Source organism: Carya illinoinensis, chromosome 11 (genome assembly GCF_018687715.1).
Source record: "Carya illinoinensis cultivar Pawnee chromosome 11, C.illinoinensisPawnee_v1, whole genome shotgun sequence".
Taxonomy (NCBI): Eukaryota; Viridiplantae; Streptophyta; class Magnoliopsida; order Fagales; family Juglandaceae; genus Carya; species Carya illinoinensis.
This window is the reverse complement of record NC_056762.1, coordinates 39,869,709-39,897,099: the sequence shown is the minus strand read 5'-3', so window position 1 is coordinate 39,897,099 and position 27,391 is coordinate 39,869,709. Positions and strand designations below refer to the sequence as shown.

Sequence of the window (27,391 nt, the reverse complement as noted above, 5' to 3'; positions counted from 1 at the left end):
GTAGAAATGACTCTGAAATCTATTTAAAGCAGAAGAAGAAAATAGAATTGATTTTTTATTATTACAATTATTCAGAGGAGAAGAAGGTAAAGTTGACGGTAATTAAGTTCACTAATTATGTAATTATTTGGTGGGATCAATTAGTGACCAATATGAGGAGGAATCATGAGAGACCTGTAGAAACATGGGGTGAGTTGAAAGCTCTCATAAGGCTATGATTTATACCTAGCCACTACTATAGAGACCTCTACAAAAAATTACAAAACCTTACACAAGGGTTTAGGAGTGTAGAGAATTACCATAAAGAGATTAAGGTGGTTATGATTCGGGCTAACGTAGAAGAGGATCGGGAGGCCACAATGACTAGATTTTTAAGTGGTTTGAATAGAGACATTGTCAATGTAGTTGAATTGCAGCATTATGTGGAGGTAGAAGACATGTACACATGGCTATGAATGTGGATAGACAGTTAAAGAGAAAGGGGCATCAATGTATACTTCAGTTTCTAGCACTCCTTAAAAACCAAAGTGTGATAGAAATGATCGAGTTGTAGCAAAGGGGAAGGCCGAATCACCTAAGGGGAAAGATGAGAGAAATAGCAAGAACAAACCCAAGGTAGATTTTCAACCTTCAAGGAATAGAGATATTAAATATTTTAAATGTTTGGGTTTAGGGCACATCACATCTCAATGTCCAAACAAGCGGGTGATGATTATGCGTGATAATGGGGAGGTGATGACTGAGAGTGATGAGATGTCCAAGTTGGTTGATGCTAGTGACAATAATGGAGTGGAATAGCAAGTAGAAGGTGAGTCTCTTATTGCCAGGTGTGCTCTCAATACGCAAATTAAGGTAGATGATATTGAGCAACAAAGAGAGAACATATTTCATAGTATACGTTATGTAAACAACTAGGTGTGTAGTATGATCATTGATGGGGAAAGTTGTACTGATGTGGCTAGCACTATTTTAGTTGAAAAATTGAATTTACCTACCTTGAAACACTTTATACCGTATAAGTTACAATGGTTGAATGATTATGGGTAGATTAAGATAAATAAGCAAGTGCTAGTTTTTCAATTGGGAAGTACAAGGATGAAGTACTTTGTGATGTTGTTCCAATGCATCGGGTTACATATTATTGGGCAAGCAGTGGTAATTTGATAGGAAGCAATTTGATTGCATGCTTTGATCATGAGCTTTATCTCTAAATCGTCATCGTCATCATCATCTGTGAAATCGTGAGCTTCCATAACCAAATAATCTAGAAAAATAGCGCTTCCCTCATTTTGTTTTTTGCAGGATCACTTTCAGACCAATCACTTTGAAGTAGCTATTTGGTGTGGAAATTAAATCACTGATTTTGTAATTCACATATTGTAATTTAGTATTTCGTAATGTAATATATAAATAACAAATAATATTGGATTGTATTGTAATGCATGCATAGTTGCATAGATGAATATTGGAATTTTTTTTGGTTTTACATGCATTTTTTATTGCTAGGCAAATTAAGTGGAACTTTGATACTAGAGTTGATATTTTTTAACCTCTAAAGTGCACAATCAAATTTATTCTTTTGTTTTTTATAAAAAAATCAGAGATATATGTGAAAATATTGGATACATTTAGGCTTTTATATGGGTTTTTTAAAAAAAAACCGGGTTCAATCCGGAACCCGGAATCCGGGTTTTGAAAAATCTTGATTAATCCGGGTTCCGGCCCGTTTATGACCTGGGTTAACCCCGTCCGGGTTCCGGCCCGAATTTGAAATCCGGATTCCGGTTTGGGTCTACCCGGATTCCCAGGTCAGAACCCGGATGAACAGGCCTAATGCTATAAAGGATTCTATATACAGCCCTCACTCTATTTAACGCTTAAGCAATTGAATTACTTCATTCTAAACAATTATATACAGCTTTCCATCATTTTAATTATTAGTTCACTCAATCTTACAGACACATACAAATGTAGCATATATATCTTCATGTTTTAAAATTGAGTTATATTTAAGATCAGAAACAAATGGCATTACTTTTGCTAATTTTCAAAAGTAGAGTAATTTTTGTTTGAACAGCTTATATGTCCCTACATATATTGATAATGCATTTGTCTCATTCTCAGCATGGGAAACAGGAAAAAACAGCCATCTATGCAAACATCATCTAGCTCAAATTCTCCATCCGCGGTATGTTATATCATTTATTGCTTTGTTTTTATGAGTATTTATCACCAGGGTGTTTTTGAAATTACTGGATCTCAGCTTGGAGAAATAGTGATTCAAAGTCAAGAAAGTGTAAGTGGATCCCAATTTTTTTTGATATTTTAATGTATTTATCGACACCACGTTAATATTTGGATTTTATTCTTTATAGATGCACTTTGGGTTGGATGGTTCACAACCGTTGCACTATGGGATGGATGGCTCATGACCACTGCAATGATTTTTGTGGCTTGAATGGATTTTTGTGGACTTTAATGTGTTTTTTTGTGGAGTTTAATCTATTTTTTGTAGATTTTAATGTATTTTTATAGACTTTAATGTATTTGTTTGTGGATTTAATGTATTTATGTGGCTTGAATGTAATCCATGATTTTTTTTTTGTAGATTTAATGTATTTTTGTGGACTTTAATATATTTTTTTTTTTTTTGTAGATTTAATGTATTTATGTGGCTTGAATGTAATCTAAGGATTTTTTGTGGATTTAATGCATTTTTGTGGATTTTTTCTTAAAGAAGCATAGTTGCAGGTTTGTGATGATAGAGTGAAAGCAGATAATTCGACTTTTGATGTCAGAATGGACTTTACTTCATGATTCATATGTTATCATATTGGAACTTTCAGATAATTATATTATGGTTTTGTTGACAAGCGAAAAGGTGGCCCAAGTTTAATGCTTATGCTCAGAATTAAAAGTTGGTTGAGACCGGTTTTCATACAGATCATGCCATGTTCCGGATTGTGATTGTGTATCGGATGGTATTGATGAATGGTAACTCACATTAATGGAAAAAAAGTGTCGTTCTGCCTATGCTGTTGGATCTAGAGTTGTTGGCTCATGGATTCTACGTGACATCCATGGAAAACAAACCTGGAAAACATGCTATATCAGATTTATAAAATAAAAATATAAACTGGAAAACTGGAAATCATAGTTGATAGTATCATTTCTTAGACTTTGTAATTTTACTGAAACTTCAACTAGATGATAAAGTCTAGTAGAACTTGTCAAATTATCAAAACTAGAGCTACACATATTTACAACTCCAAGCTCCAACAAAGTTCGAGAGAGACATATTTACAACTTCTCAATACACCAAAATATGTTAGAATAATTACTTAGTGGCATGTCCAATAAAAATGCAAAAGTCCAGTACAAAAACAAAAGTCCATTACAAAACAACCTATGGCTTCATTTTTTCTATGGCCACCTTTGCATGACGGTCAACAACATTCCCATCTTTATCAACTAGAAATTTCGAAAATTTCCACTTTATATTGTCTCCAAATAGGCCACCTTTGCTGGACTTCAAGAACTTAGACAACGGAGCAGCTTCTTTACCATTCACATCCACCTTATAATGCATGAAATAAAGTTGCATCAGGCATTACTCCAACTAAGATTAGGAGAAAAAAGGCAAAAACCCAGGAAGCAAATGAATGAATTGAATCTGTCTTGAACAATTATACAATGATTAAAAAAAATAAAAAATAAAAACCAACTGCTACTTTCAAATTCTCAATCTCTCATGTCTAACCACAATTTTCAAAAGTGAACATCAGATCAGGATAGATCCACTATCTTTCAAAAGTGAACGTCAGAACTAAATCATCCTATACTGCAGCTAAATAACAAGAAAGAAAGGGGAGTGGGGAGGGGGGGAGGCAGAGGATTTCAAAGGTGGTTCGTCACTGCTCCTTTAGATCCTCTTTCGTAACCGGTGCTGGTTTAAGAAAATTATTGCTACATCCAGTTGGAATTTGGATATTTCGGTGTGAAAATACGTGTATATAAATCTCGATTCCTTTAAAAATTTTGTTGTGCTATGACGATGTTAAGGAGCATAATTCACATACTGGCTAATTTTATTCAGATCCAGATATTATCATCCAATGTTCAGTCTCCAACAGAATCGAGCCAACTTTCTGTACTTGATAAGACAGAGGCACTAACAGGTCTAAATAGAAAAATAAAACATGAAAAGCTAAAGCATACCATTGGGATGCGACATTGACGATCAAGAGCGTCTTCCCCTTATATTGGCTGAGACCAACATCATTTCCCCTAGCATCTTGCGAGCACGAAAGCAGACTGAGATGAACGGAGTTGGGTCGTGGCAAATTATGAATATACATTATGTTCACCTAAGACACAAACTGACCTCAAGGAAGATAACCACGTCGAGATAAACGTGACTATTCCTTATGAGTTAGGACGCTAACTCAGCTAAGGCTCTTAACTTAAAGAATAAAGATACAGCCATCAGTACTCCGTCTTGCACTTATGCAGAAAGAGGTATACATTCTAGTGACTAGTCCAACGCCTTTGACATTTAGTTGCAACATTTAAAGAAACTATCATAATTACCAAGCAAACACATGCGAACCAAAAGGAAACCGTACCTAAAATCACAGCTTTTTGGTTGTACCTTTGATTATTATTTTCATATCATTTTTCTCAGCGTCCAAACAAATGGCTACTTCGGCAGTAAAGCACTAACTAAATTTCATTATCAAAATCATTCATTTTCCCACCACTCAAGCAGCTTACTGTTGAATGAAAGTATAGAATCGAAACCTTTTCTTGACAAAACGAAATATACCAACCAAATAAAAACAAAACCCATAGAAAAAAGCAAAGCATCTCTGAAGTAAACAAAGGAAATAACTTCCAAGCAAAAAAAGAAAAGAAAAAGAAAGAGAAACTAACTTTGACGGTGAAGTCGTGAGTTTCTTGAACTTACTAAGTATCTTCCGATGTGAGTTTCTTGAACTTACTTGGCTTAGAGTATCTATAATGTTCACCACCAACCTGTTCTGCATGCATTCAACCCTCCACCATCAATCTGTCACTCCAATTTTTTCCTTCAGTCTTGCATTCACTCAGAACAGGCTCTCATAGCAGTGCATGCCTTGTACTCTGTTTTCCTAAACTGTTTTTCTCCCTTTCTTTCAATTACCTGTTGCTTCTAATTCCATGGCCATAAAAATCACTAGTGTTTCCTCAACGAGGCAATTGTTCCTATTTTTGTTGGGGAGGAAGGCAGCGAAATTGTAAAGAAAAATTTAGAAAGCTTCGTTGGGAAGATAATGACTGGAAATGCAGAGGAAAAAGAACTTTTGTGTTTTACAATTTGAACCCTACTTATCCGCATGTGATTTCGTGCATTTCGTGAGCCTCAGGGGGCTTCCTTGTAGCACGGCTCGTGGCTCCCTTTATCTTCAACCCCTTGTCTTTCTCTCTCTGTCATTGTTAGTAGAGCAATGTTATATTTAGTTATAGAATTATAAATTTCGCGTAATTATTTAAAAGAAGATAAAATTTATAATTAAAGAATTAATTTTTTTATACAAATTTTATATTAATTTATTTTTTATTAAATAATTGTGTTGTGGCACAGGCCTATCCGAAAATTACACAAAATAATTTTAAAGTGGTTCAGCAAATTGCCTACATCCACTGGAGCATCTTTTATAGAATTTGTACGAGATTTACAAATCACTCTACAAATTTCTATCTCTCTCTCACGTCCCTCTTTCTCTCTACTTTTCTTCTCACCCACACTTCTTTCTGCTGATCAGAACTCTCCTATTTATAGGAGAAGTTCTCTTCAGCTGCTGATTTCGGTGCAGCAATCAGCTGCTGAAAATACGGAGTGGAAGCCTAATAGAAACAAGGCACCGAATGGTGCCTAACAAGACAATGCACCTTACGGTGCATGTACAAGTCATGCCACTTGGGTGGCTGGTCAACAATCACCCCCTCCACCCAAGTGTGCCATACCCGGCTGTTTGCAAATTGATTCATTCTTCAAATGAATGCACCTCTTTCTTTGACATGAGAGACTTCTGCTATCGAATATGCTCCATTGCACCCGAGGGTGCTCAGCAGTGTACAATACTGATCAAGTCCAAACAGTGTTGGAACTTGATTCCTGTGACGACCTTCGTCAACATATCTGCTGGATTATCTTCAGTGCCAATCTTCTGAAGTTTGATGTCATCTTCTTCCAATATCTCACGTACGAAGTGGAAACGGACATCTATATGCTTTGTTCTAGAGTGGTATACTTGATTCTTGGCCAAATGGATTGCACTTTGACTGTCACAGTAAACGGTAACCTCTTGCTGCTCAAAGCCCAAATCTGTTACCAGTCCCTGTAACCAAATGGCTTCTTTCACGGATTCTGTTACAGCCATGTATTCAGCCTCAGTTGATGATAGTGCAATTGTCGACTGCAAAGTTGATCGCCAACTAACTAGTCCTCCAGCCATAGTGAACACATATCCAGTTGTCGATCGGCGTTTGTCAAGATCACCTGCATAGTCTGAGTCAACATACCCAGTTACTAGACTATCTTCACTCTTCTCGAACTTCAAACCAATATCTACGGTCTTCACAATATACCGTAGAATCCACTTAGCCGCATGCCAATGAACCTTTCCAGGATTATGCATATAGCGACTAACTAAGCTAACGGCCTGGGAGATATCAGGTCGTGTACACATCATGGCATACATTAAGCTTCCAACAACACTTGCATATGGGACATTCTTCATGTAGTCCCGCTCTTCATCGGTTTTAGGAGACTGCAATGCACTGAGCTTGAAATATGAGGCCATAGGAGTACTCACCGGCTTCGTCTTCGAGTCGATGTTGAATCGTTTCAGTATTCTTTTCAGATACTGCTTCTGAGTAAGGTGAACTGTACCTTTCACCCTATCTCTGCTGATCTCCATCCCCAGTATTCTTCGTGCTTCTCCCAGATCTTTCATTTCAAACTCATTACTTAACTGAGTTTTTAAGCGGTCTATCTCCCCCTTACTTTTACATGCAATTAACATATCATCTACATATAAAAGCAAATAAATGAAAGATCCATCTGCAAGTTTTCTGAAATATACACAATGATCGTATTGGCAACGAGTGTATTTCAGATCCATCATAAAGCGGTCAAACCGCTTATACCATTGCCGAGGTGACTGCTTCAAGCCATAGAGAGACTTCTTCAGACTGCATACCCAGTTTTCTTTGCCAGCTTCTTTGAATCCTTCTGGTTGAGACAGATAAATCTCCTCTTCCAGATCACCATGTAAGAAAGCTGTCTTTACATCAAGCTGTGCTAACTCCAGATCATATTGTGCAACCAAAGCCAGCAATATCCGAATGGATGAATGCTTCACAACAGGAGAGAATACTTCACTGTAGTCAATTCCCTCTGTCTGAGCGTAGCCCTTGGCTACCAACCTAGCTTTGTATCGCACTCCATTTTTAGCAGCTTGATCATCTTTCTGATTGAAGATCCACTTACAGCCAATTACCTTCTTTTCTTTTGGAAGCGGCACAAGCTCCCAAGTCTGGTTCTGGTGAAGAGAATGCATCTCTTCATTCATCTCCTTTATCCATTCAACTTGTTCACTGGAATGTACGGCTTCTCTGTAAGTGGTTGGGATTTCACCCCCTTCAGCTGGTAATGCATATGTCACATAGTCTGCATAACGTGTTGGTACACGTTTCTCTCGTCTCGGTCTGTTGGTTGCTATTGATTCGGGTTGACATGGAGGTACTGTGACTGAATTATCAGTCTCATCTTGTCCATGCTTCTTTGAAGTAATAAACTCCACATTCTGCGAATCATCTGATGTTTCGCCATTACTGCTGCCTTCACTAGAATCTTTATGCTTATGTGACTTAAGCATCTCAGATTCGTTGAATGTAACATCTCTACTGATGATTACCTTTTTGGACTCTATGCACTAGAGTCTATACCCTTTTACACCGGTACTAAAGCCCAAGAATTTTGCTTTCTTGGCTCTAGGATCAAGCTTACTTTCTTTAGCATGATAGTAAGCAGGACATCCGAAAATGTGTAAAAAGTCATAATCAGTAGCATGTTTACCTCTCCACATTTCAATGGGTGTCTTCCCATCATTGGCAGCTGCGGGTAGTCGGTTGATGAGGTGGCAGGCATATGTCACAGCTTCAGCCCAAAATTGTTTACTCAATCCAGCATTTAGCAACATACATCGCACTTTCTCTAATAAAGTACGATTCATTCGTTCTGCCACACCGTTCTGCTGCGGTGTACCTCGTACCGTGAAGTGTCTGACAATTCCCTCTCTCCGGCATACTTCCATGAAGGGGTCTGAAGTGTACTCACCTCCATTATCAGATCTGAGCCGCTTAATCTTCCTGTCGGTCTGAGTCTCAACCATTTTCTTCCAATCAAGGAAGATCTTCAGCACTTCATCTTTATTCTTCATCGTATACACCCACACACGATGAGAATAATTATCAACAAAAGTTACAAACCAATGTTTACCTCCCAAAGATGCATTTTGGGTAGGTCCCCAAACATCGGAGTGCACATAGTCAAGTATTCCTTGTGTATTGTGTACTGCGGTTCCAAACTTGATCCGCCTCTGCTTCCCCAATACACAGTGCTCACAGAAAGATAGTTTACCAGTCTTGGCACCTTTGAGTAAGCCTTGCTTCACCAGTGTCTGCAAAGCTTTTTCTCCTGCGTGTCCCATATGCATATGCCAAAGACTGGTGGTGTCATCATCAGTCTCATCTAACTTCTCACAGCCTGTGGAAGCTCTTCCAGCAACAGTACTTCCTTGTAAGAAGTACAAGTTTCCTCGCCTCAAGCCCTTCATTGCCACCTGAACTCCCATTAGTACTTTGAGAGTTCCGTCTTCAATGACGATTCTGAATCCCTTCGAATCCAGAGATCCCAGTGAGATGAGATTCTTCCGCAAGTCCGGAACGTACCGAACTTCTGTCAGAGTCTTGACGCTGCCATCGTGCAGCTTTAACCGAATGCTACCTATTCCTTGAGTCTTACAGGCACTGTCATTGCCCATAAGTACTGCTCCACCCTCGATCTTTGTGAAGTTAGTAAACCAGTCCCGATTGGGACACATATGATAGGTACATCCGGAATCCATAATCCATTCATCGGAATGACAAATGGATGATGAGCTTATCAAGGAAAAATCCGAATCATCATCTCTGTCCACGACATTGGCTGTGGTGGGTTGATTCTGCTGTTGTCCCTTCCGGTTGGGACAATCCTTCTTCCAGTGTCCTTTGTTGTGACAAAAGGAACACTCGTCTCTGGCGAGTTTTCTGCCGACTGATGAACCACGTGATGTGGCCCGGGTTTTCGAATGAAATCCTTTTCTCCTTCCGGGATACCTTGACTTTGGTCTCCCTCTTGCTGTTAAAGCTTCACTTGATGTATCTTGATGTACCTTGTTGCCCAGATGACTAACACAAGAGGGGGGGTGAATTGAGTTGTATAAAAAAAATAACAATTATAAATCAAATATATAATATAAAATATAAACAAAATATGAAATAACAATAAATATAAAGAGTAAGGGTAAGAGAGAAGCAAACTCAGTATGTTAACGAGGTTCGGCCCCACTGCCTACGTCCTCGCCTCAAGCTACCCCTTGAGGATATCCAAATTCACTATTCAACCTCCTTCAGGTGGAGATAGAAACCTATTACACCTTTGAACAATATCGCTACAAAGGATCCGTGTAGAACACCCTCTACACTTGCAATCACCTTACACGTGGTGATTCAATTATTTCCCGTGTAGAATACTTTCTACACACACAAGGGTTATACACACCCTTTTTCTGATACAAGAGCTGATAGTGAGTAGGTTATCATAAAACACTCCTCAATGAGTGAAATAAGAACAATACAGCGCAAACTATATCTCTCAAAATGAACAAGGATTAAGGCTCAATGCTTAGAGAAGAGAGAATGAAAGCTTTGAATGAATGTTGTATGCTCTTGGTGTTGTGAATGTGAAGCTCTCAAATGATCTATTTATAGGCATATGAGACTTCATATTCAAATTTAAAAAGATTCACATGTCAAAGACAACATCATTCACTTTTTCAAAAAATTCAAATAAAAGGTTATTCTTTTTCAATTGTCAAAGACAACATCATTCACTTTTTCAAAGAATTCAAATAAAAGGTTCTTCTTTTTCAATTGTCAAAGACAACATCATTCACTTTTTCAAAAAAATCAAACCTAATCTTTTACTTTTGGCATATGACAAAATGAGCACACTTTCATTTTCAAAAAATTCAAACCTAATCTTTTACTTTTTGTATAAGTCTAAAAAAGCATCAATCACTTTTGAAAAAATTCAAATAAAACATGCACATGTGAAAGATGATAATCAATCATCTTTAATATTTTCAAAATTCAACCCTTTAATCAAGGCATGCACATGCAAAAGATGACAATCAATCATCTTTCAAAATTTTCAAATTTAATTTTCAAAAATATTCATGCATATGTGGAAAATGTATTTTAATGCTTTATGATAAAATATTAATTTTGAGCATTAATCCTAATTTCGAATTTTGAAGAGATTTACAACATTACTCTATAATTTTAATGTGAACTTGTTCCCTTCTTGCTCATGCTTGTTTCCTTGATGTGCTTGACTCCATTGTGTAGACAACTTGAGTTTGAGACTTCTTTATTCTTTGAATTCATTTGTTATCATCAAAATCCATGTGTAAATATATAATTACATAAAACTTGAAATCTTGGGTTCAACATACCTGTTTATCCTTTTTCCGGTACTCATTGCTAATTAAAGAACTAGATACATCATCAAAACTAATACTTTCCTTCCCATACAATAGAGTAGTAATTAGATGCTCATATGTATCGGACAAGGAATTTAACAAAAGTAAAGCTTTATCTTCATCTTCAATTTCAACATCTAAATTTAACAAATCAGCAAGAATTTGGTTGTAACTATTCAGATGTTCAAACATAGAAATACCTTCACGAAATTGGAATCTGAAGAGCTTATTCTTCAAGTGCAAACGGCTCTCAATGCTCTTCTTCATGAACTTATCCTCCAATTTCTGCCAAAGTACCTTAGCATTTGTCTCTCTCACGACAAAATACTTTTGTTCTTTGGTAAGGCATAATCGGATTGTACTACAAGCTTGAGTATTAATCTTCTTCCAATCCTGATCAGTCATATCATCTGGCTTTCCTCCCAATGCAATATCCAACTCTTGTTGGATCAACACATCCATGACTTCACACTGCCACATGCCGAAGTTGTTTGTTCCATCGAACTTTTCAACTTCAAACTTGGCATTTGACACAGTAGACCGACGCCCGGAGCTACTGGCATTATCAGAACTCCTATCTCTTCCAGATCTTTCCATTTCAATTTAGAAATTTTAGACTCAAAATTTCAAAATTCTAACCGTACGGATAAGTCCGGAACGATCCAAATAGTAGGAAAGCACTATTTGATTGTTGAAATCGGACTCCGAATGGCTTAGATCAAGCCGAAATTGGATCTGAAAAACGGACGGTTCTGATCTGTCTGGCGCGTGGGATGCACGCGCTGCACAGTGCGCGTGGGGGCGAGCAGGCGCGTGTGACACACGCGCTACAGCACTGTGGATTTCACGCGCTGAAACACTGTAGGGCGGGTGGGGCGCGTGGGGAGCGTGTTTGACACGCGTCTTTCTCCTCTGGAGCGCGTGGGGGCGCGTGAGTTGCAGCAGATGCACGCGCCGATATTCTAGGGGCGCGTGTGGGCTCCTCCGACCTCCGTTTTCGATTCCGTTTGCGGCAACAGATTCGTCTCAACGCGAGGAACACCCTGGAGTTGTCAAAAATTTATTTTGACTAACTTGAATTTTCGGACAGCTTGAACCAGAGCTCTTGATGAATTTTTACTGTAGAAATGAATAGTACCACACTAAGTCAGTTCCCAGGAAAGATTGGAGGGTCACAATGGACACACTTAAAATTTGCAATCTCCTAGACATAACCTCCTTAGACTGTACGTATCCACACTACCACACCAAAAATCCACCTCACAAAAAGAACCTAGTGGCTCTGATACTAATTGTTGTGGCACAGGCCTATCCGAAAATTACACAAAATAATTTTAAAGTGGTTCAGCAAATTGCTTACATCCACTGGAGCCTCTTTTATAGAATTTGTACGAGATTTACAAATCACTCTACAAATTTCTATCTCTCTCTCACGTCCCTCTTTCTCTCTACTTTTCTTCTCACCCACACTTCTTTCTGCTGATCAGAACTCTCCTATTTATAGGAGAAGTTCTCTTCAGCTGCTAATTTCGGTGCAGCAATCAGCTGCTGAAAATACGGAGTGGAAGCCTAATAGAAACAAGGCACCGAATGGTGCCTAACAAGACAATGCACCTTACGATGCATGTACAAGTCATGCCACTTGGGTGGCTGGTCAACAAATTGCATGTTGTTTGTTCAAACAAATATCATTTTTCTTGTTAGTATGGTTGCTATTCTTGTCGCGAGGGAGAAGAGAGAGTGGCGGGCGCTTCTCGTAATCGACTTCTTTTTTTATACAAATTTTATATTAATTTATTTTTTCTTAAATAATTGCATGTTGTTTGTTCAAACAAATATCATTTTTCTTGTTAGTATGGTTGCTATTCTTGTCGCGAGGAAGAAGAGAGAGTGGCGGGCGCTTCTCGTAATCGACTTCTTCTTTCTCCACTTTTGTTATTTAAAAAAAATATATATATAAAACAAACGTTGACTCCCGCCACGTCATCGGTCTCCGCAGGTGTACCGTGTACGCGATAATGCCTGTCGGTGGAAGAACTGAATAAGACGTAATCGGCTTCCACGTGGAAATAACACTAAGCATTTATATTAAAAAACAAAAAAAGTAAAAAAACAAAACAGGCGAAAGAAAGGGAAAGGAGGGAAGTAAATTTTCAGAAGCTACCGTCGGTCTTCGGGTCTGGAAGAAGGAAGAGCTCGTCGTTTTCGTCTTGGTGTGAACAACTGGTAGATCTGATCTTCTTCATGTGAACAACTGGTAGATCTCGTCCATCTTTGTCCATCGTCTTCGTGTGGGTCTCTCCCAATCCAACTGGAGCTGGATGCATCCCATCCAAATTCAATTTACCTACCCATTTTTCTCTCATTGATCTGCTTTCGTTGGTAGTTGTCAGATCCTGGGTTTTTCAATATTTTCTCTTTCCCTCTCTCCACCTAAACTTTACAGATTCTATTAGTAGATTACAACGTTGAAGTATTGAACTTTCGGGTAGTTACTCATAAAATCGCACATATCCGAACCAGTGGGTTCTTCTGGCTTCTTGTTTTCTTGGGGGAAACTGAGGAAGAAATGACTTTACACACTTTGGATAAGACCTTTCATTCTCGTTTATTATTGCTAGAGGTAGGAAATCATCACAAAGGAAAGTCCTCAAACTATCTGGTATGAAAGAATCGATGAAAGACGTAGCGTAAGCTGCTTCATCCAATAATGGTTTTAGCATCCCTTAAAACCCAGAAATGAGATTATTCTTTGGAAGTTGGATTAGCATAATAAAGGAATCCACTCGATACTAATAACTTGCAGTTGAACTTTTCCGTGAAGCATATATTGGGTTTGCATGGAAACTCTACTCTGTCCCTAAACTCCTCACTTGCTATGTCAATTGATAATACAAATGTTATCCAATTCAGAGCCCCATTACAGGCAACTCTGTCAAAATATATGGTGGGTTGACTAGGAACAACAATCTGTAGGAGGGACTTTCGTCTTCTTACGGGTTGAAGACACTGGGAGCAACTCTTGGGTGGGACCGTGGGAGGGAATTCAATTCTTTAGGGAGGGAACGCTGCGTTTTGATCCATACGAAATGCACAGTTTCATTTCCACGTGGACGCCCGGTTACGCCGAGGTTCCCTCAAGCGGCTGCAACAAGAATCTCTCTTTAATTTTTCTCTCGTTTCCTTACTCGTTGAACGACCTCTATTCCACTTGTTTTGTCTTATTCTAAGCTCTAGTCCACTTATATTCAAGCCCCTCGTCGACTTCTCTCTCCCTCTGGTCTTTGTTAGTGTGGTCGATATTCTTGGCCTTTTGTCTCTCTTATGTATTGGACCTTAGCAGTAGCAGTAGTTTGAGTTTGTTGGGAGAAGAAAATGGGGTTCTTGAGCTCAGATCATAAGGTTGTCTATGTTCTTGTTCTTGGCATCTTGGTCCTGAATTCCTTCACTGCTGGGTTTGGAACGAACGCTCCACCCTTGCCACAAAACGAAGGTACGTACCTTTACTTTCGGAAATTAGACATCTGGGTGGCCGTTTACAATTTGTTGCTACAACTGCTCTCTCTATTCGCTTTATTTGTGCGACAACTTTGTTTCCAGGACTGCCGAGATGGTTTTTAATTTCTTCATTTCCAACTTTCAAGGCAATTATAATTTTTGTTCCTAAGTTTGTTTTTATTTTTTAATTTTAATTTAAGAAACCATCTAATCTCATATAATTATTCTAATTTTTTTAAATTTTTTTATAAAATATAATAAATAATTTAATTTTTTTAAATCTTAAAATAAAATTAATATTAACAAAGGCTGTTTTGAAGACGGTTCTATACAGTGTTTGTGTTAGATTTGTTTTGCAAATGTCGTGTTTTATTTTTTAGGTACTCTTTAGCCATAAAGAATTCTCATCTTAAATATAAAATTTTCATCTCATCATTACAATTTTTTTAAATTTTCATATAAAATATAATAAATAATTTAATTTTTTTTTTACTTTTTCAAATTTTAAAATAATAATAATAATAAAATTTAATATTTAATCTTAAAACTTAAAATTCTCGTATAAAAAATTTCACTCACCAAGCAGAATCTTAATCTTTAAAGGAAACTATGGGTTTGTGATTTAATTGTAGTGCCATCCCCATCCCCAATATTGGGATAAAACATTATAAAAAATTCACAATTGATTTTGACGTTAAATAAAGACGAGAGAGTCATCATATTCTTTCGCCGTCCACGGAAGATCTAGGAGCTACTGTAGGTATGGCGGAGGGCCCACTTGGTAGGCTACTTTATGAGATTTGAGATATCAACCTTTTCATTTAATTATTTGTTACGTGCATGAAATTGTCACGAGGGTCGACCGTCTCTTTCTTTCTTTTGTCCCCCTTCGTCTTTTTTAATGATAAAAGGACCACCGAAAGTGATTAAAAAATATTTTTAAATGATATTATAATTTTTTTAAAAAAATATTTAAATATATATATATATAAATAAAATAAAAATAAGGCGCGTTGGATAACCTTTCCGCTGTAGTAGTAGGGTGCATGATAAAAACATTTTAACATATTTGGCCAGAATTTATTTTGATATTTTTTATTTAATAATTAAGTAAGTAATTATTTTTAATTAATATTATAACTTTTTTTTTTAAATATTTAAGAATATTTTGCACTTGTGTAGACCCAACTTTAGATTCCAAGTTGGTGGCTGTGACTCAACTCATAAAGTATATAAGTGGAGAGAAAGACAAATTGATATAGCTTGAATACTCATAGGAGAAGGTATTTTATTTTTTATATATTTTAAAAAATTTACAATATTATTAAAAATTTATTTTTTTAATCACTAAGTAAAAAAAAAAAAAAAAAAAAATCTTTCGGTAGACAATTTGGGTCCCGAATTCAGGACCCAAAGCATTTCTATTTGTTTTTTTTTTTTTCAAAGTTTTGAAGGTTGAATTGGCGTCACTTTTTATTTATTTATTTAATTTTTTGGTTTTATGGTTCATTTTCCGTGGGTCGTCATTTTGCCTGCAATTAAAATGTGTAGTTGAATATGCCTTGGACTTGCAACTTGCCATGTGCATGTTATTTTACTATTTCTGTTCTCCTAATTTCATTAATTGGTGCGATGTGTTTCCATGCCTATGAAAACAGCATTTCTTTTCAAATCACTATTTTATTATTTCATATATCATAATACTCTCTTCTACCAGAGATAATGAGTTGAGTATTTTAATTAAATAGGATAGAATATAAAATAAATATTCAAATATTTAAGATCTCTATTAATAAATAAATTTTATTATTTAATTTATATCTTAAAATATTGTTTGGAGATGACTTTTTTTTTGGTTGCAAATTAAAACATATTAGAACGGAAAATGAAAAGTTGTTTTTTAAAAAAAAAAAAGAATTTTATTATTCATAAATTCCGTATAAAAATTTTATTATTCATAAATTCAGACCATATAATTTTTAATTTTTTTTATATGGTAACATAAACTTTTCCTGGTAGACGGACACGTGATTAAAAAGCATAGATCGAACTCTAGCTGGTGGTTTTGAACTTGGTTGGTTTGACTTGGTAGACCGACGCGTCACTATTTTACTATTGCAATGCAAAGTGCTAGGGCTGGTTTCATGATATCTGAATTTTGTTGACATTATATCTCTTTTACTATTGGGCTTCATGCCATTTGATAAATGAGAAATGCTTTAATGATAACTTATTTGCTTTTGAGGACAAGAGAATTGTATAATCTCTCTTCTCTTAATTGTTGCTTTTCAAATCCTTTTTTGTTTTTGCTTTGCATGATTCCTAATTTTCATCTAACGTACATGTATTTGGATAAACAATTGGTTTTATCTGACAGTGAAAGCTCTGAAAGCAATATCCATCAAATTAAAGAACTTCAATTGGAGTAGCAGCGAAAATTTTTGCCAGGTTAGGAATGTCAACCTGACAGATACAATCGACGCTCCAACTCGTAATGCCTCATGCGACTGTAATACCACGGTTTGCAGCATCACAGGAATGTATGACGTTTCTATTTCTTTTTCCCGCATTTTCTTTGATAAACATGCATATGCATGTATGCCAACATTAGATTTATCATGAACCTTATATTTTTTTTAATGGGCAGCAAGAAAATATTTATCTTTAGTATTGAAAACTTGTAGTTGCAGTATACATATGCAGCAACAATATATATAAATGTGCAAAAACATGGATGACCTCATGGTACTTTTTGTTTTCTGACAAACACTAGAAGTCCTTTAATCAAAATTTGGTTAGAGTAGTCTCTGAGTGTACTAATTCTTGGAACTGGTATATATAAGATTACTATATATATCTTAGTTCTTTTAATGCTTTCATCCATCTTTTGTTCGTGTGACAGTCAACTGAAGGATCTCAATTTAACTGGAGTTCTACCGGCTGAATTTGGAGAATTGACTAATCTGCGAATACTGTAAGAGGAATGCCTACTTTTCTAGATTAAAGATGTCAACTCACCTCATTACATCATCAGTTTGCTCAATTTTCCACTCAGATTCTTGGTTACGGAATACTTGTAAAATTTGTTTTTTTTTTTGGGGGGGGGGGAGGGGGGCGTTGCGCATGGCGCCCATGCATTCCTTGATAGACCTTTCTGTTCTAGAGATCATAATATTTCAAATAGGATTTGAATTGGTTTTCTTAGAACTTGTGAAGACCACTAGCATCATTTATTGTAAAAGAAACAACCAATACGGTAAGGAAAATACTATATATTATATCCTCATCTCAAATTTTATCTCATTGTGTTGACGTGTCATTGCCCATCAATTTTTGAATCTATTATTTTAAAAAATAAGGACTAATCTGATGGTGGATCAACAATGCCGCATCAACACAATGTGATAGGAGTGTAGTATAGGATAAGACCAAAACTAGGTTAGTAGAAAGATCATAATATTTTTCCGAGTTTGGTAGCCAAGCATGTACAATGCAAGCCATGCCATGTTAACAACAAAGAGTACTTTCTTTTTTGGCATAAAAATTAAGTTATTAATACCATCAAAGGAACCTGTTCCCTTTTTTTGAACCAATTTGGATGGAAGATTGGTACCCATTTGTATAATGACCTTGAAGACTAAGGGAAGTTTCCTTTGTTAAACAGCGATCTCACTCACAATTATATCAATGGATCAATTCCCACAAGTTTTGCTAAGCTCCCTCTTGTCAGTTTGTAAGTACTATTTTGCATTTGTATCTATGATGGCCTTCATTATTTGCCATGGTGGTATTGGCCAAAGGGTCAGCAGGTTGGTTAGTCTGTAACAGTTGGAAATCTGCAGGTCCCTTTTGGGAAACCGGATAAGTGGAGTTCCTCCGGAAATTGGCGACATTAGTTCACTCGAGTGGCTGTAAGTCATGAATTAGAGTTGTTTGTTAGCTAATTAAAAAAAAAGTTTAAAAAAAAGTCATCAAAGAAGAATGATATACTACCCAGATTACAGTTGAAGTGTCATTTTCCAGGGTCTTGGAAGATAATCTGCTTGGAGGACAACTTCCTGAAAGCTTCGGAAATTTGAGCAACTTGAGAGGACTGTAAGATTTAGAACACACCGTTTTTGTTCATTCAAAAGTACTTGCTCCTTATTGTCTGCGTTGACTGAAATAAAAGCCCATAGTTGCCATTTTCATATGTCAAGCTTGAATGTTTCTGTCTGCATGGTTATGGTCCATCTACTTTTACAATCATGCTTCTTGGATAATATGGACTGTGAAAGCATTGATTTAAGTAGTACGTTTGAGAAGTGGATTATGATGATCTTGCATTGGTACTAAGTGCCATAGGTTGTGTAATAGATGGAATTAAGCTTACGATTAGTCCTAGCACCCCATCATGTACTCCAATGTCCTTGAGAGGGATTTGATCTCTAGATTATGAACATGTTGGCCTCATGGATGGTACAGGAGTTGTATGAATACTGGGTCCCATATTAGTTGTGTGTTGGCTGGAACTAGACTTTATAAATAAATAAAGGGTGTTTCTATTGTCATTCTTTTGGGACATACACATCCATGACTAACATGTCATATTCATGTTAAATCAGCACCTCACTTGTATTGCACCACTTCTTGTTGCCGTATTGCTTCAAGGAAAAGTATGATCTAATGTTTCATTATCATGCAGCATTCTTTCTGGAAACAATTTTACAGATGCAATACCGAAAACATTTGGCAATTTAAAGAATTTATCTGATTTGTAAGTTGTGCCATTCTATAAAACTTTATTTGTAGATGCAGCTTTTAGAATTCAGAAATTCTTCAAACTTGAGCTACTGCCTGCAGTAGGATAGATGGGAGCAGAATATCAGGGAAGATACCCGATTTTGTTGGGAATTGGATCAATCTTACAAGACTGTGAGTCTTGTACTTCCATTCCTTTTATCTGCCATCTTTCCGTTTTTGGAGTCATCAAAGTTCAGTATTTTTTCTGTCCTATCTGAGGATTGTTTTTGGCAGTGATATGCAAGGCACGGACATGGAAGGCCCCATTCCTTCTAGCATATCCCAGTTGACGAACTTAGAAGAATTGTGAGCACATGTTTCCTGGACATTAATTGAGCAGAAATGTGAAATCTGAAGGATGGTACATTTGATTTGTACTGATCTGTCCTATTTGTCAGGAGGATATCTGATTTGAAAGGATCAAGTATTGGATTCCCTAATTTGAAGGATTTGAAAAAGTTGAAATATCTGTAAGTTATATATAAATGCTCAATCTTTTAAGCAAACATTAATCGTATAATAAGCTGTGCCTTTTGTTGTTTTGTTTCTTAAATTCTTATTTCTGTGCTCTCAGGGAGCTTAGGAATTGCTTAATCACTTCTTCAATCCCAGTTTATATTGGAGAGTTGCCAAAATTGAAGAGATTGTAAGTTGCTTAAAACGGACTAATTATAAAGATGTTCGGATTTTGAAGTTATTTTTCTTTGGGTGAATACATTTTTCTTTTTGACTTCTGCGATTATAATGCATCCAATATTTTTAACTCTTAGGGGTTAGCCCAAGTGGTAAGGTTTTGGCCTTGGAAATTATCCTTCCCAAGTCAAAGGTTTGAATCATTGGATGCAAACAATTTAGTTTCATCGGTAAAAAGATGATAGTTTATCATTGTTGAAAAGCCAATTATTTACCCAATTCTTGTGTGGGTACGGTATTTAACCAAGTAAAAAAGATGTTGTGTCTACAGTCTTTGGGTTCCATGTCATTACAGAATAAAAAAAACTAACTTCCTTCAATAAAAGGTCGTGTGATGAACAAAATTTGACAAAATTATGCAGAATATTGTTTGTTTGTACAAGTTTCCTTTTGATTGTAGAAAGTATTTTTTATTAATTTGATATGGATTGAAAAAATTATAAAATTATACTGACTATTGTTTCAACCAAATTAATTAATTTTTTATTGTATGTATTGTTGGGGTGTGTACACAATACTATTCACTGCAACCGCTCTAAGATCAGACATGTAAGGTGCGGTGTTTAATTCCATGAAAAACTTGCAAGCACAAGAATTAGTTTTGAGTGGATGGGCAGCTCATGGTTCAACAAAAATACTTATGCATTGTAAAAAAATTGGATTCTCTGTTATGAGAAGATCATTCGGCCAATGTACAACATTTATATTAGTCCTTCATTCTGTTGAAACTGGTGGTGGTTTTCTCTCTTTCATATATTTTAAATTTATTTTTATTTTTTCCTGTTCATTATTATGTTCTCCATAGATAGAAAATGCTATGGCGATTGAATAATTTCAATTTGATATATCCCACTGCTTATACCCTTGCTAGATATATCAGCCTATAAGATTTAGGGAGGATTATGCAATATCACGTACTAACTTGTGGTGATGGCTTTATTCATCTAAGAAACTTAGAAATTGCCTTATGGAGGATAGAGTTTTGATTGATCCATTAGAACAAAATTTTGGAAAATAAATTTTGTTAAACAAATTGGCTTCCACCATTAGTATGTAAATCATCGAAACAAATAATTATATATATGTTCATACAAGTTTTTTTCTCCTTGTAGAGATCTGAGCTTCAATAATATCAGTGGCCGAATTCCAGATGAAATTGGAGCATTGCAACTAGATTTTATGTAAGCTGATAATCATAGGAACTAAATATTAGTTTATTTATGCAAATACTTCATGTTTAATTTGGTTCTCAAATTGTCTCCTCTGCAACAATGACTGTTCACTTGGCAAGAAAGGAGATGACATGCATTTTATGGATGTAGGTTCTTAAACAACAACTCGTTAAGTGGGAAAGTACCTGAGTGGGTATTGAACAAAAAAAAAAACTTGTGAGTCTACTTTAAGCTGAGCATCTTCATTTCATTTGGCTGTGAAATTTTCTATATACTAGTGATTTCTTGCTGCTGCTACTTTTTAAAAATTTTTGTTTTCTGGATTGTGAGACTCATTTGATAAATTGTGACATTTTATTTGTTTTCATTCTTTCTTAGGTAAGAAGTGTAACAATGTTATGATGATATTGTAGGTGTTGATATAAAAATAACATGTTGGCATATTTTTATGACAAAGCTTAGGTTGTAAATATGTTGGGTAGAGTCTAGGTTGCAATTGGAAAAAAAAGTGTTGGCATGTTAAATCAGCCTTAACTTTTGATCCTGGCATCTTATTGAGGTGATCTTGGTGGCATTGGAAAGCTAACTAAATTCTTTATTGATTCCTAGTTTACAAGGATCTTCAAATTTTAATGCATACTAGGTCAAAATAGCTCGACATTGAGCTAACCCAAAAACTAGACAGAGAGATTGCTTGGCAGTTGCTCGACCTTTTCTTCGGAGAACATTGTGGGAAACAACATTTCACTTAGATTCAGAGTCCCCAAATGACCTAAAGAAACTCTAACTATACATTGATCATTATGTGCGACTTCTAGGGTAGAGATTGGCCACAACAGCTCCTATATTGTCTTCCTCGAGAGAAAACTCCATGAAACATATCGAATCCTCAAGATACTCTCTCATTAATTTTTATTTTCATACTAAACCACAGAAAAGCCTACAGCCACTGGAGTTCCAGTTTGAAGTGGAAGAGGTTCTTCCGTCAAGATTATTCATATAGAAAAAGGTTAGAGGTTTTAGAGCCACAAAGTTGGGGAGGTGAACGGGTCGTTTAGTGGGTTTGTAACAAAAGTTTTCTATAGTAGATACCTTTGGGTTTGGTTTTAGATTTGAAAAATGTAGTGGAGCCCATTAATCTTACCACTCATGCATTTTAATTTTTTAAATTTATTTATTTTTACTTAATGATTAAGGAAGTGGTTATTAGTAAAATTGTATATATTTTTTTATTTTTTTTAATGATTAAAAATGTTAAAAAATCTTTACAAAATAAAAAATCAAAATATGAACCCTCATATTTGTGCTCGTGTTACTTTTAGTGGTAAGTGCTAGGCGGCCCACTAGCACATTTCTTTAGATTTTGAAGAGGTTTTTCAAATGAGTCTCTATTTTGTTACCAAAATCTTAGTGTTGATTGTTTTATTGCTTTCTTAGATTTTGGTTTTGATATCTAGGGGTTTCGTTTTAGATTTTGTTTAGATATTTTTTGATAGCTTGATTTTGCTTAGATATTTAGATATGTAGTTATTGAATATTCGTTTGATTTGTCGATTAAATTTCCAATGCACCTGATTTTTCAACAGGGATATATCTTACAACAATTTTTCTGGGTCACCAACTCTTTCTTGTGAAGATGAGTCATTTGTGTAAGTTTTTTTAGCATTAATGACTTCTGAATGCAAAGATATTCCCGTTGAAGAGATAAGCAAATGAATTCAATATTAAACTTCTGCTGTATAAATGGTAGTTTGTGTGTACACATGACTGATATATTCATTCCTCTTGCATTTAAATTATCCATATCATCATACAGGAATATGGTTTCCAGTCATTCATCTCTTGGGGACAACTCGTAAGTTCTTTGCTTTTTAAGACACATTTATTTTGCTTTCTCAATTTGCATTCAAAACAGATTTATTTGACTGAACCTAAAGTTTCAACTTTTATAAGCAGTTGGTGTTTGAAGAAAGGCCTCCCCTGTCCAAGAAAACCACAAAGTACGCATAGATACATATAAAGATTGTTCATTTTAAGAACTGCACTTAGAAGTCTATTTATTGGAGACACCTATGGAAGTATTAGATGAAATGGTTATTATGATATCTGCAGATTATGAATTGTTTATCAATTGTGGAGGGCCAAGGATCACATTCATGGGGAAGGAGTATGAAGAGGATTCCAATAGGGGTGGCTTCTCGCAATTTAGTTCTAGTTCTGATAAATGGGCTTACAGTAGTACAGGGGTTTTCAATGGTAACCAAGACACTAGATACCTCGCGGAGAGTTCAGGTTCTTTGAACGTGACTGGCCCAGAATTCTACCGAACAGCCCGACTTTCCCCACTATCACTTAAGTACTACGGCCTTTGTTTGCGAAAGGGAAGCTACAAAGTAAAGCTCTACTTTGCTGAGATAATCTTTTCTGATGATCAGACATTTAGCAGCCTGGGGAGGCGCATATTTGATGTCTCAATTCAAGTAAGTCGATAAAAGTTTCTTAAGATCAAGAGACAGTATGTTATGTGATAACTGTCAATGTTTTGTTTGGGTTTAAAAGAGAATGGATGTAATTTTGAATTTTTTTTATCAGGGGAATTTAGTTTTGAAGGATTTTAATATTATGGATGATGCTAAAGTTGCTGGTAACGGCACCATCAAGGAATTTGATGTTTCTGTTGAAGATAGCACTCTGGAAATTCATTTGTACTGGGCAGGGAAAGGAACTACTGCCATTCCTTACCTATCTGTCTATGGTCCTCTTATTTCTGCCATTTCAGTGGAAGCAAGTAAGTTTTTTTGCCATGACTTAGGATCTCTATCATTTTTACGGGGAACTTCTCATGTAGACATCCCTCTCTTCTCGTAGACTTTGATGTTTCACGCGGTCTATCTGCCGGAGCTATTGCTGGCATTGTACTTGGGTCATGTGTGCTCCTTGTACTGGCTTTGGCAGCTCTCCGTATGAAGGGTTATCTGGGGGGGAAAGACCTTGACAATAATGGTGAGTTAATCGCACAAATACACACACGCATAAAAAGTATAAAAAGTATTGTCTACCCACCCACTAATAGATAATTTTAGCTAGAAGCTGAACTATTGCCCCTCTCTCTCTCTCTCTCTCTCTCTCTCTGTGATACACACACACACACCTGCACATGCACAACTATGCATAAACTCGAAGTAGATAGATTTAAGATGTGATCCTCTCTTTCTCTAGCTTCGGCATTTTTATGCCATTATTGGCTAGTAAAAGGTCCATACCCTTCAGGAATTCGTAATGGCTGGCATTGTCATTGTTAATAAATTGTGGGATTTCTAATTCTCATTTGAACTTATATGTTGTATTTATTTTGTTATATGTTTGTTGATGTGATACCTGGAGAAGATATTGAAGTGCAAGACCAAAATGTAGAATGGACTGCATTTTGGTTTAATCAGCCTTTAACATCCCACTGGAGGACAAAGCGATCCTCATTTTTTATGGATGCGTTTATGTCTGCGTTTCATTGTGTGTACTGGTAGAGACACATTCCATCACATTCTTTATTTTTTCTTTTCTGTTTCCTTCCTTCTCTTATTGTGGAAGTTCTCTGAATTCTTTTCTTCTTACAGAACTACGTGGACTAGATCTACAAACAGGTCATTTTACCTTAAGACAAATTAAAGCTGCCACCAGTAACTTTGACCCTGCAAATAAGATAGGTGAAGGAGGTTTTGGGCCAGTTTACAAGGTAATTATGAATGACCACCTGCAACAATTTTAGCCATAGGAAAAACATATCTGAAAATACTTTTCTGAAATTGCTTTGCTTGGTCTTAGGGTGAACTATCAGATGGTGCTCTAATCGCTGTTAAGCAGCTATCCTCCAAATCAAAGCAAGGGAGCCGTGAATTTGTCACCGAGATAGGCATGATATCTGCACTACTGCACCCAAATCTTGTGAGGCTCTATGGATGCTGTATCGAAGGAAACCAGTTGTTACTAATATATGAGTACATGGAAAACAATAGTCTTGCCCGTGCACTCTTTGGTAAATCCTTCAGTGACAACCATTTTTTGCGTATTTCAATAGTTTGACTTATAACTGAAAACTCTCTTGGTTTTCAATTTAGGTCGCGAGGAGCACAGGCTACACTTGGATTGGCCTATGAGGAAGAAGATATGCTTGGGAATAGCCAGGGGGTTAGCTTATCTTCATGAGGAATCAAGATTGAAAATAGTTCACAGAGACATAAAGGCAACAAATGTTCTCCTTGATAAGGATCTAAATGCCAAGATATCTGACTTTGGTTTAGCTAAGCTTGATGAAGAAGAGAACACACACATCAGCACAAGAATTGCTGGAACAATGTGAGTCCCATCTCTCTCTACATCTTCCTCTACATTGAGCTTCTCTAAACAGGATTTCTTTATTGTATAAAGGATCTTATGCTAGGGTACTGAAAAAAAAAATTGGAGTAATGATTTTACACATCATTTAGAAAATATGTTAGATGCCATTGCAATGGATATTAGAAGCCTCTCTAGGCTGGATTTCATTTTACCTAATGGCATAATTCCTCACTGTCCTAGTGCTTTATGCTTTTCTTCAGAGGTTATATGGCTCCAGAATATGCAATGAGGGGTTACTTGACCGACAAAGCAGATGTTTACAGCTTTGGAGTAGTTGCCTTGGAGATTGTTAGTGGGAAGAGCAACACAAGTTACAGGCCAAAGGATGAGTTCGTTTTTCTTCTAGACTGGGTAATATATCTCGTAGTATATACTTCTTACTTCTTACTGATATATTTAGTTTACCATGATTAAGGTCGCTTTGGACACATAAATAAAATTATCTCAACTTACTATGGTAGCATGTGTATATTGTAATCGTGTATATAAACTCATGACAGAAAATTGATCTTTGTTTTTTTGTAAACTTTTTAAACAATGAAAAAAGGGTTCTTATTTATATTATTTCTGGAAATGCTAATGTAATTCTGTGCACTTGTGCTTGGTTTCGACATGCTCCTCCTTCATGCATGCCATCTGTTTTTTGTTGGCAAGTATGCATGAGATCATGAATAATTTTGTGTGTTTTTTTTTTTTACGTGTAACTGAAGGCCTATGTGCTACAAGAGCAAGGAAACCTTCTAGACCTAGTGGATCCAAGTCTTGGGTCAAGCTACTCCACTGAAGAGGCAATGAGAATGCTCAACTTGGCTCTCTTATGCGCCAACCCCTCTCCAACTCTCAGACCATCAATGTCTTCCGTAATAAGTATGCTTGATGGAAAAATTGCAGTTCAGGCACCAATAATCAAGCGCAGTGAAACAAACCCCGATGCAAGGTTCAGAGCCTTTGAGAAGCGATCCCAAGACAGTCAAACTAATATCTCTTCATCGTCTCAAGACAGTCGCAGTCACATGCGGAAAGGCATATCACTGGAGGATGGACCTTGGATTGATTCCTCCATCTCTCTCCCCCCTAAGGACGACACCCGAGAGTACCATTCTTCATCGAGCAAGCTTCTCACAAATCTTTACGATGTTAATTTGAGTGATTAATATTAAGGAAGATGAAAATAAGAAAGATTATGGCATTCTTTCTTGGTCTTTCTTTAGAATATTCTGTTGACTTATGATGTAAGGACAACAGTTGAAAGAAGACTGTTGTTAGTTATTTACCAGATTCTAGTGGTTGTGTGTGGCCACTTGGGCGGTATGGATTTCGGGCCACCCCTTGGGATGGTTATAGTATTGATTTTTGTTTTATTTTTAATTTTAAAGATTTTATCGAAAAAATCGTGTAGTTGAGATTTTTGTTATATGGTTATATCTAATATTCTTGCATCAGCCTTTTATTATAGGGTGTAGTTTTTATATCGCATCCTACTCTATTTTCCAATCAATATGAATGGGTATTGTAATCTCAATGTACATTTACTTTGTAGGAAAAGTATTAGATACTCTTGAAATACATTTACTTTGTAGGAAAAGTATTAGCACAATATGTCATGTAATTAAAATATTTTATGTTAGCACCGACTTTAATTGACGTGGCATACAATAATAATTACTTCATTTTTATATATATTTTTTAAGTCAAGTTATGTAGAACTTGGCCTACATATATATATTCGATAGAATATGTTACCCAGACATGATGTCAAAAAGATTATCTAGAAAAGATAATTCAAATTCTGTTTTTTCTTTTTTTAATTAAGTAACCAAAAGTGTCAAATTCTTCGAAAAACTAAAACGCAAATAGTCAAGAAAAAGAGAAAAAATTATATTAAAAAGTTCTAAATACGAAAAAAGGAGAGGTAGATCAATGTGATCACATTAACTAACATTCAAATATTCACATGTTTGCTAAGCTTGAGACTATTTACACTTTTGTACCATTACAATT

General features: G+C 36.1%; 1 protein-coding gene and 1 long non-coding RNA gene across 5 annotated transcripts; one reads left to right on the top strand and one right to left on the bottom strand.

The window, feature by feature from the left end:
• Positions 1-3,137: 3,137 nt before the first annotated feature.
• LOC122281105 lies at positions 3,138-5,456 on the bottom strand. Of its 2 annotated transcripts, none has more exons than XR_006230153.1 (2): positions 4,219-5,456; positions 3,138-3,577 (listed from the first exon to the last, which is right to left on the bottom strand). It is a non-coding gene; the product is annotated as an uncharacterized LOC122281105 (long non-coding RNA). The 2 variants fall into 2 exon arrangements; XR_006230152.1 differs by having other exon boundaries at positions 4,933-5,456.
• A 7,532-nt stretch (positions 5,457-12,988) lies between these two features.
• Positions 12,989-26,832, top strand: LOC122281090 (probable LRR receptor-like serine/threonine-protein kinase At1g53430). 3 transcript variants are annotated; one of them, XM_043092353.1, is made up of 24 exons: positions 12,990-14,343; positions 16,726-16,888; positions 17,251-17,322; positions 18,013-18,081; positions 18,191-18,259; positions 18,372-18,443; positions 19,033-19,104; positions 19,191-19,262; positions 19,365-19,436; positions 19,529-19,600; positions 19,705-19,776; positions 20,936-21,004; positions 21,146-21,211; positions 22,582-22,644; positions 22,812-22,850; positions 22,949-22,995; positions 23,108-23,475; positions 23,588-23,783; positions 23,864-23,998; positions 24,610-24,728; positions 24,818-25,028; positions 25,111-25,348; positions 25,591-25,741; positions 26,101-26,832. In XM_043092353.1, the coding sequence occupies exons 1-24, from the start codon at positions 14,226-14,228 to the stop codon at positions 26,542-26,544; spliced, it is 3,069 nt and encodes a 1,022-aa protein (XP_042948287.1). In that variant the 5' UTR covers positions 12,990-14,225; the 3' UTR covers positions 26,545-26,832. The 3 variants fall into 3 exon arrangements, with proteins under 3 accessions (XP_042948289.1, XP_042948287.1, XP_042948288.1); XM_043092354.1 differs by having other exon boundaries at positions 12,991-14,343; positions 22,952-22,995; XM_043092355.1 differs by lacking the exon at positions 23,864-23,998 and having other exon boundaries at positions 12,989-14,343.
• The last annotated feature ends 559 nt before the right edge of the window (positions 26,833-27,391 follow it).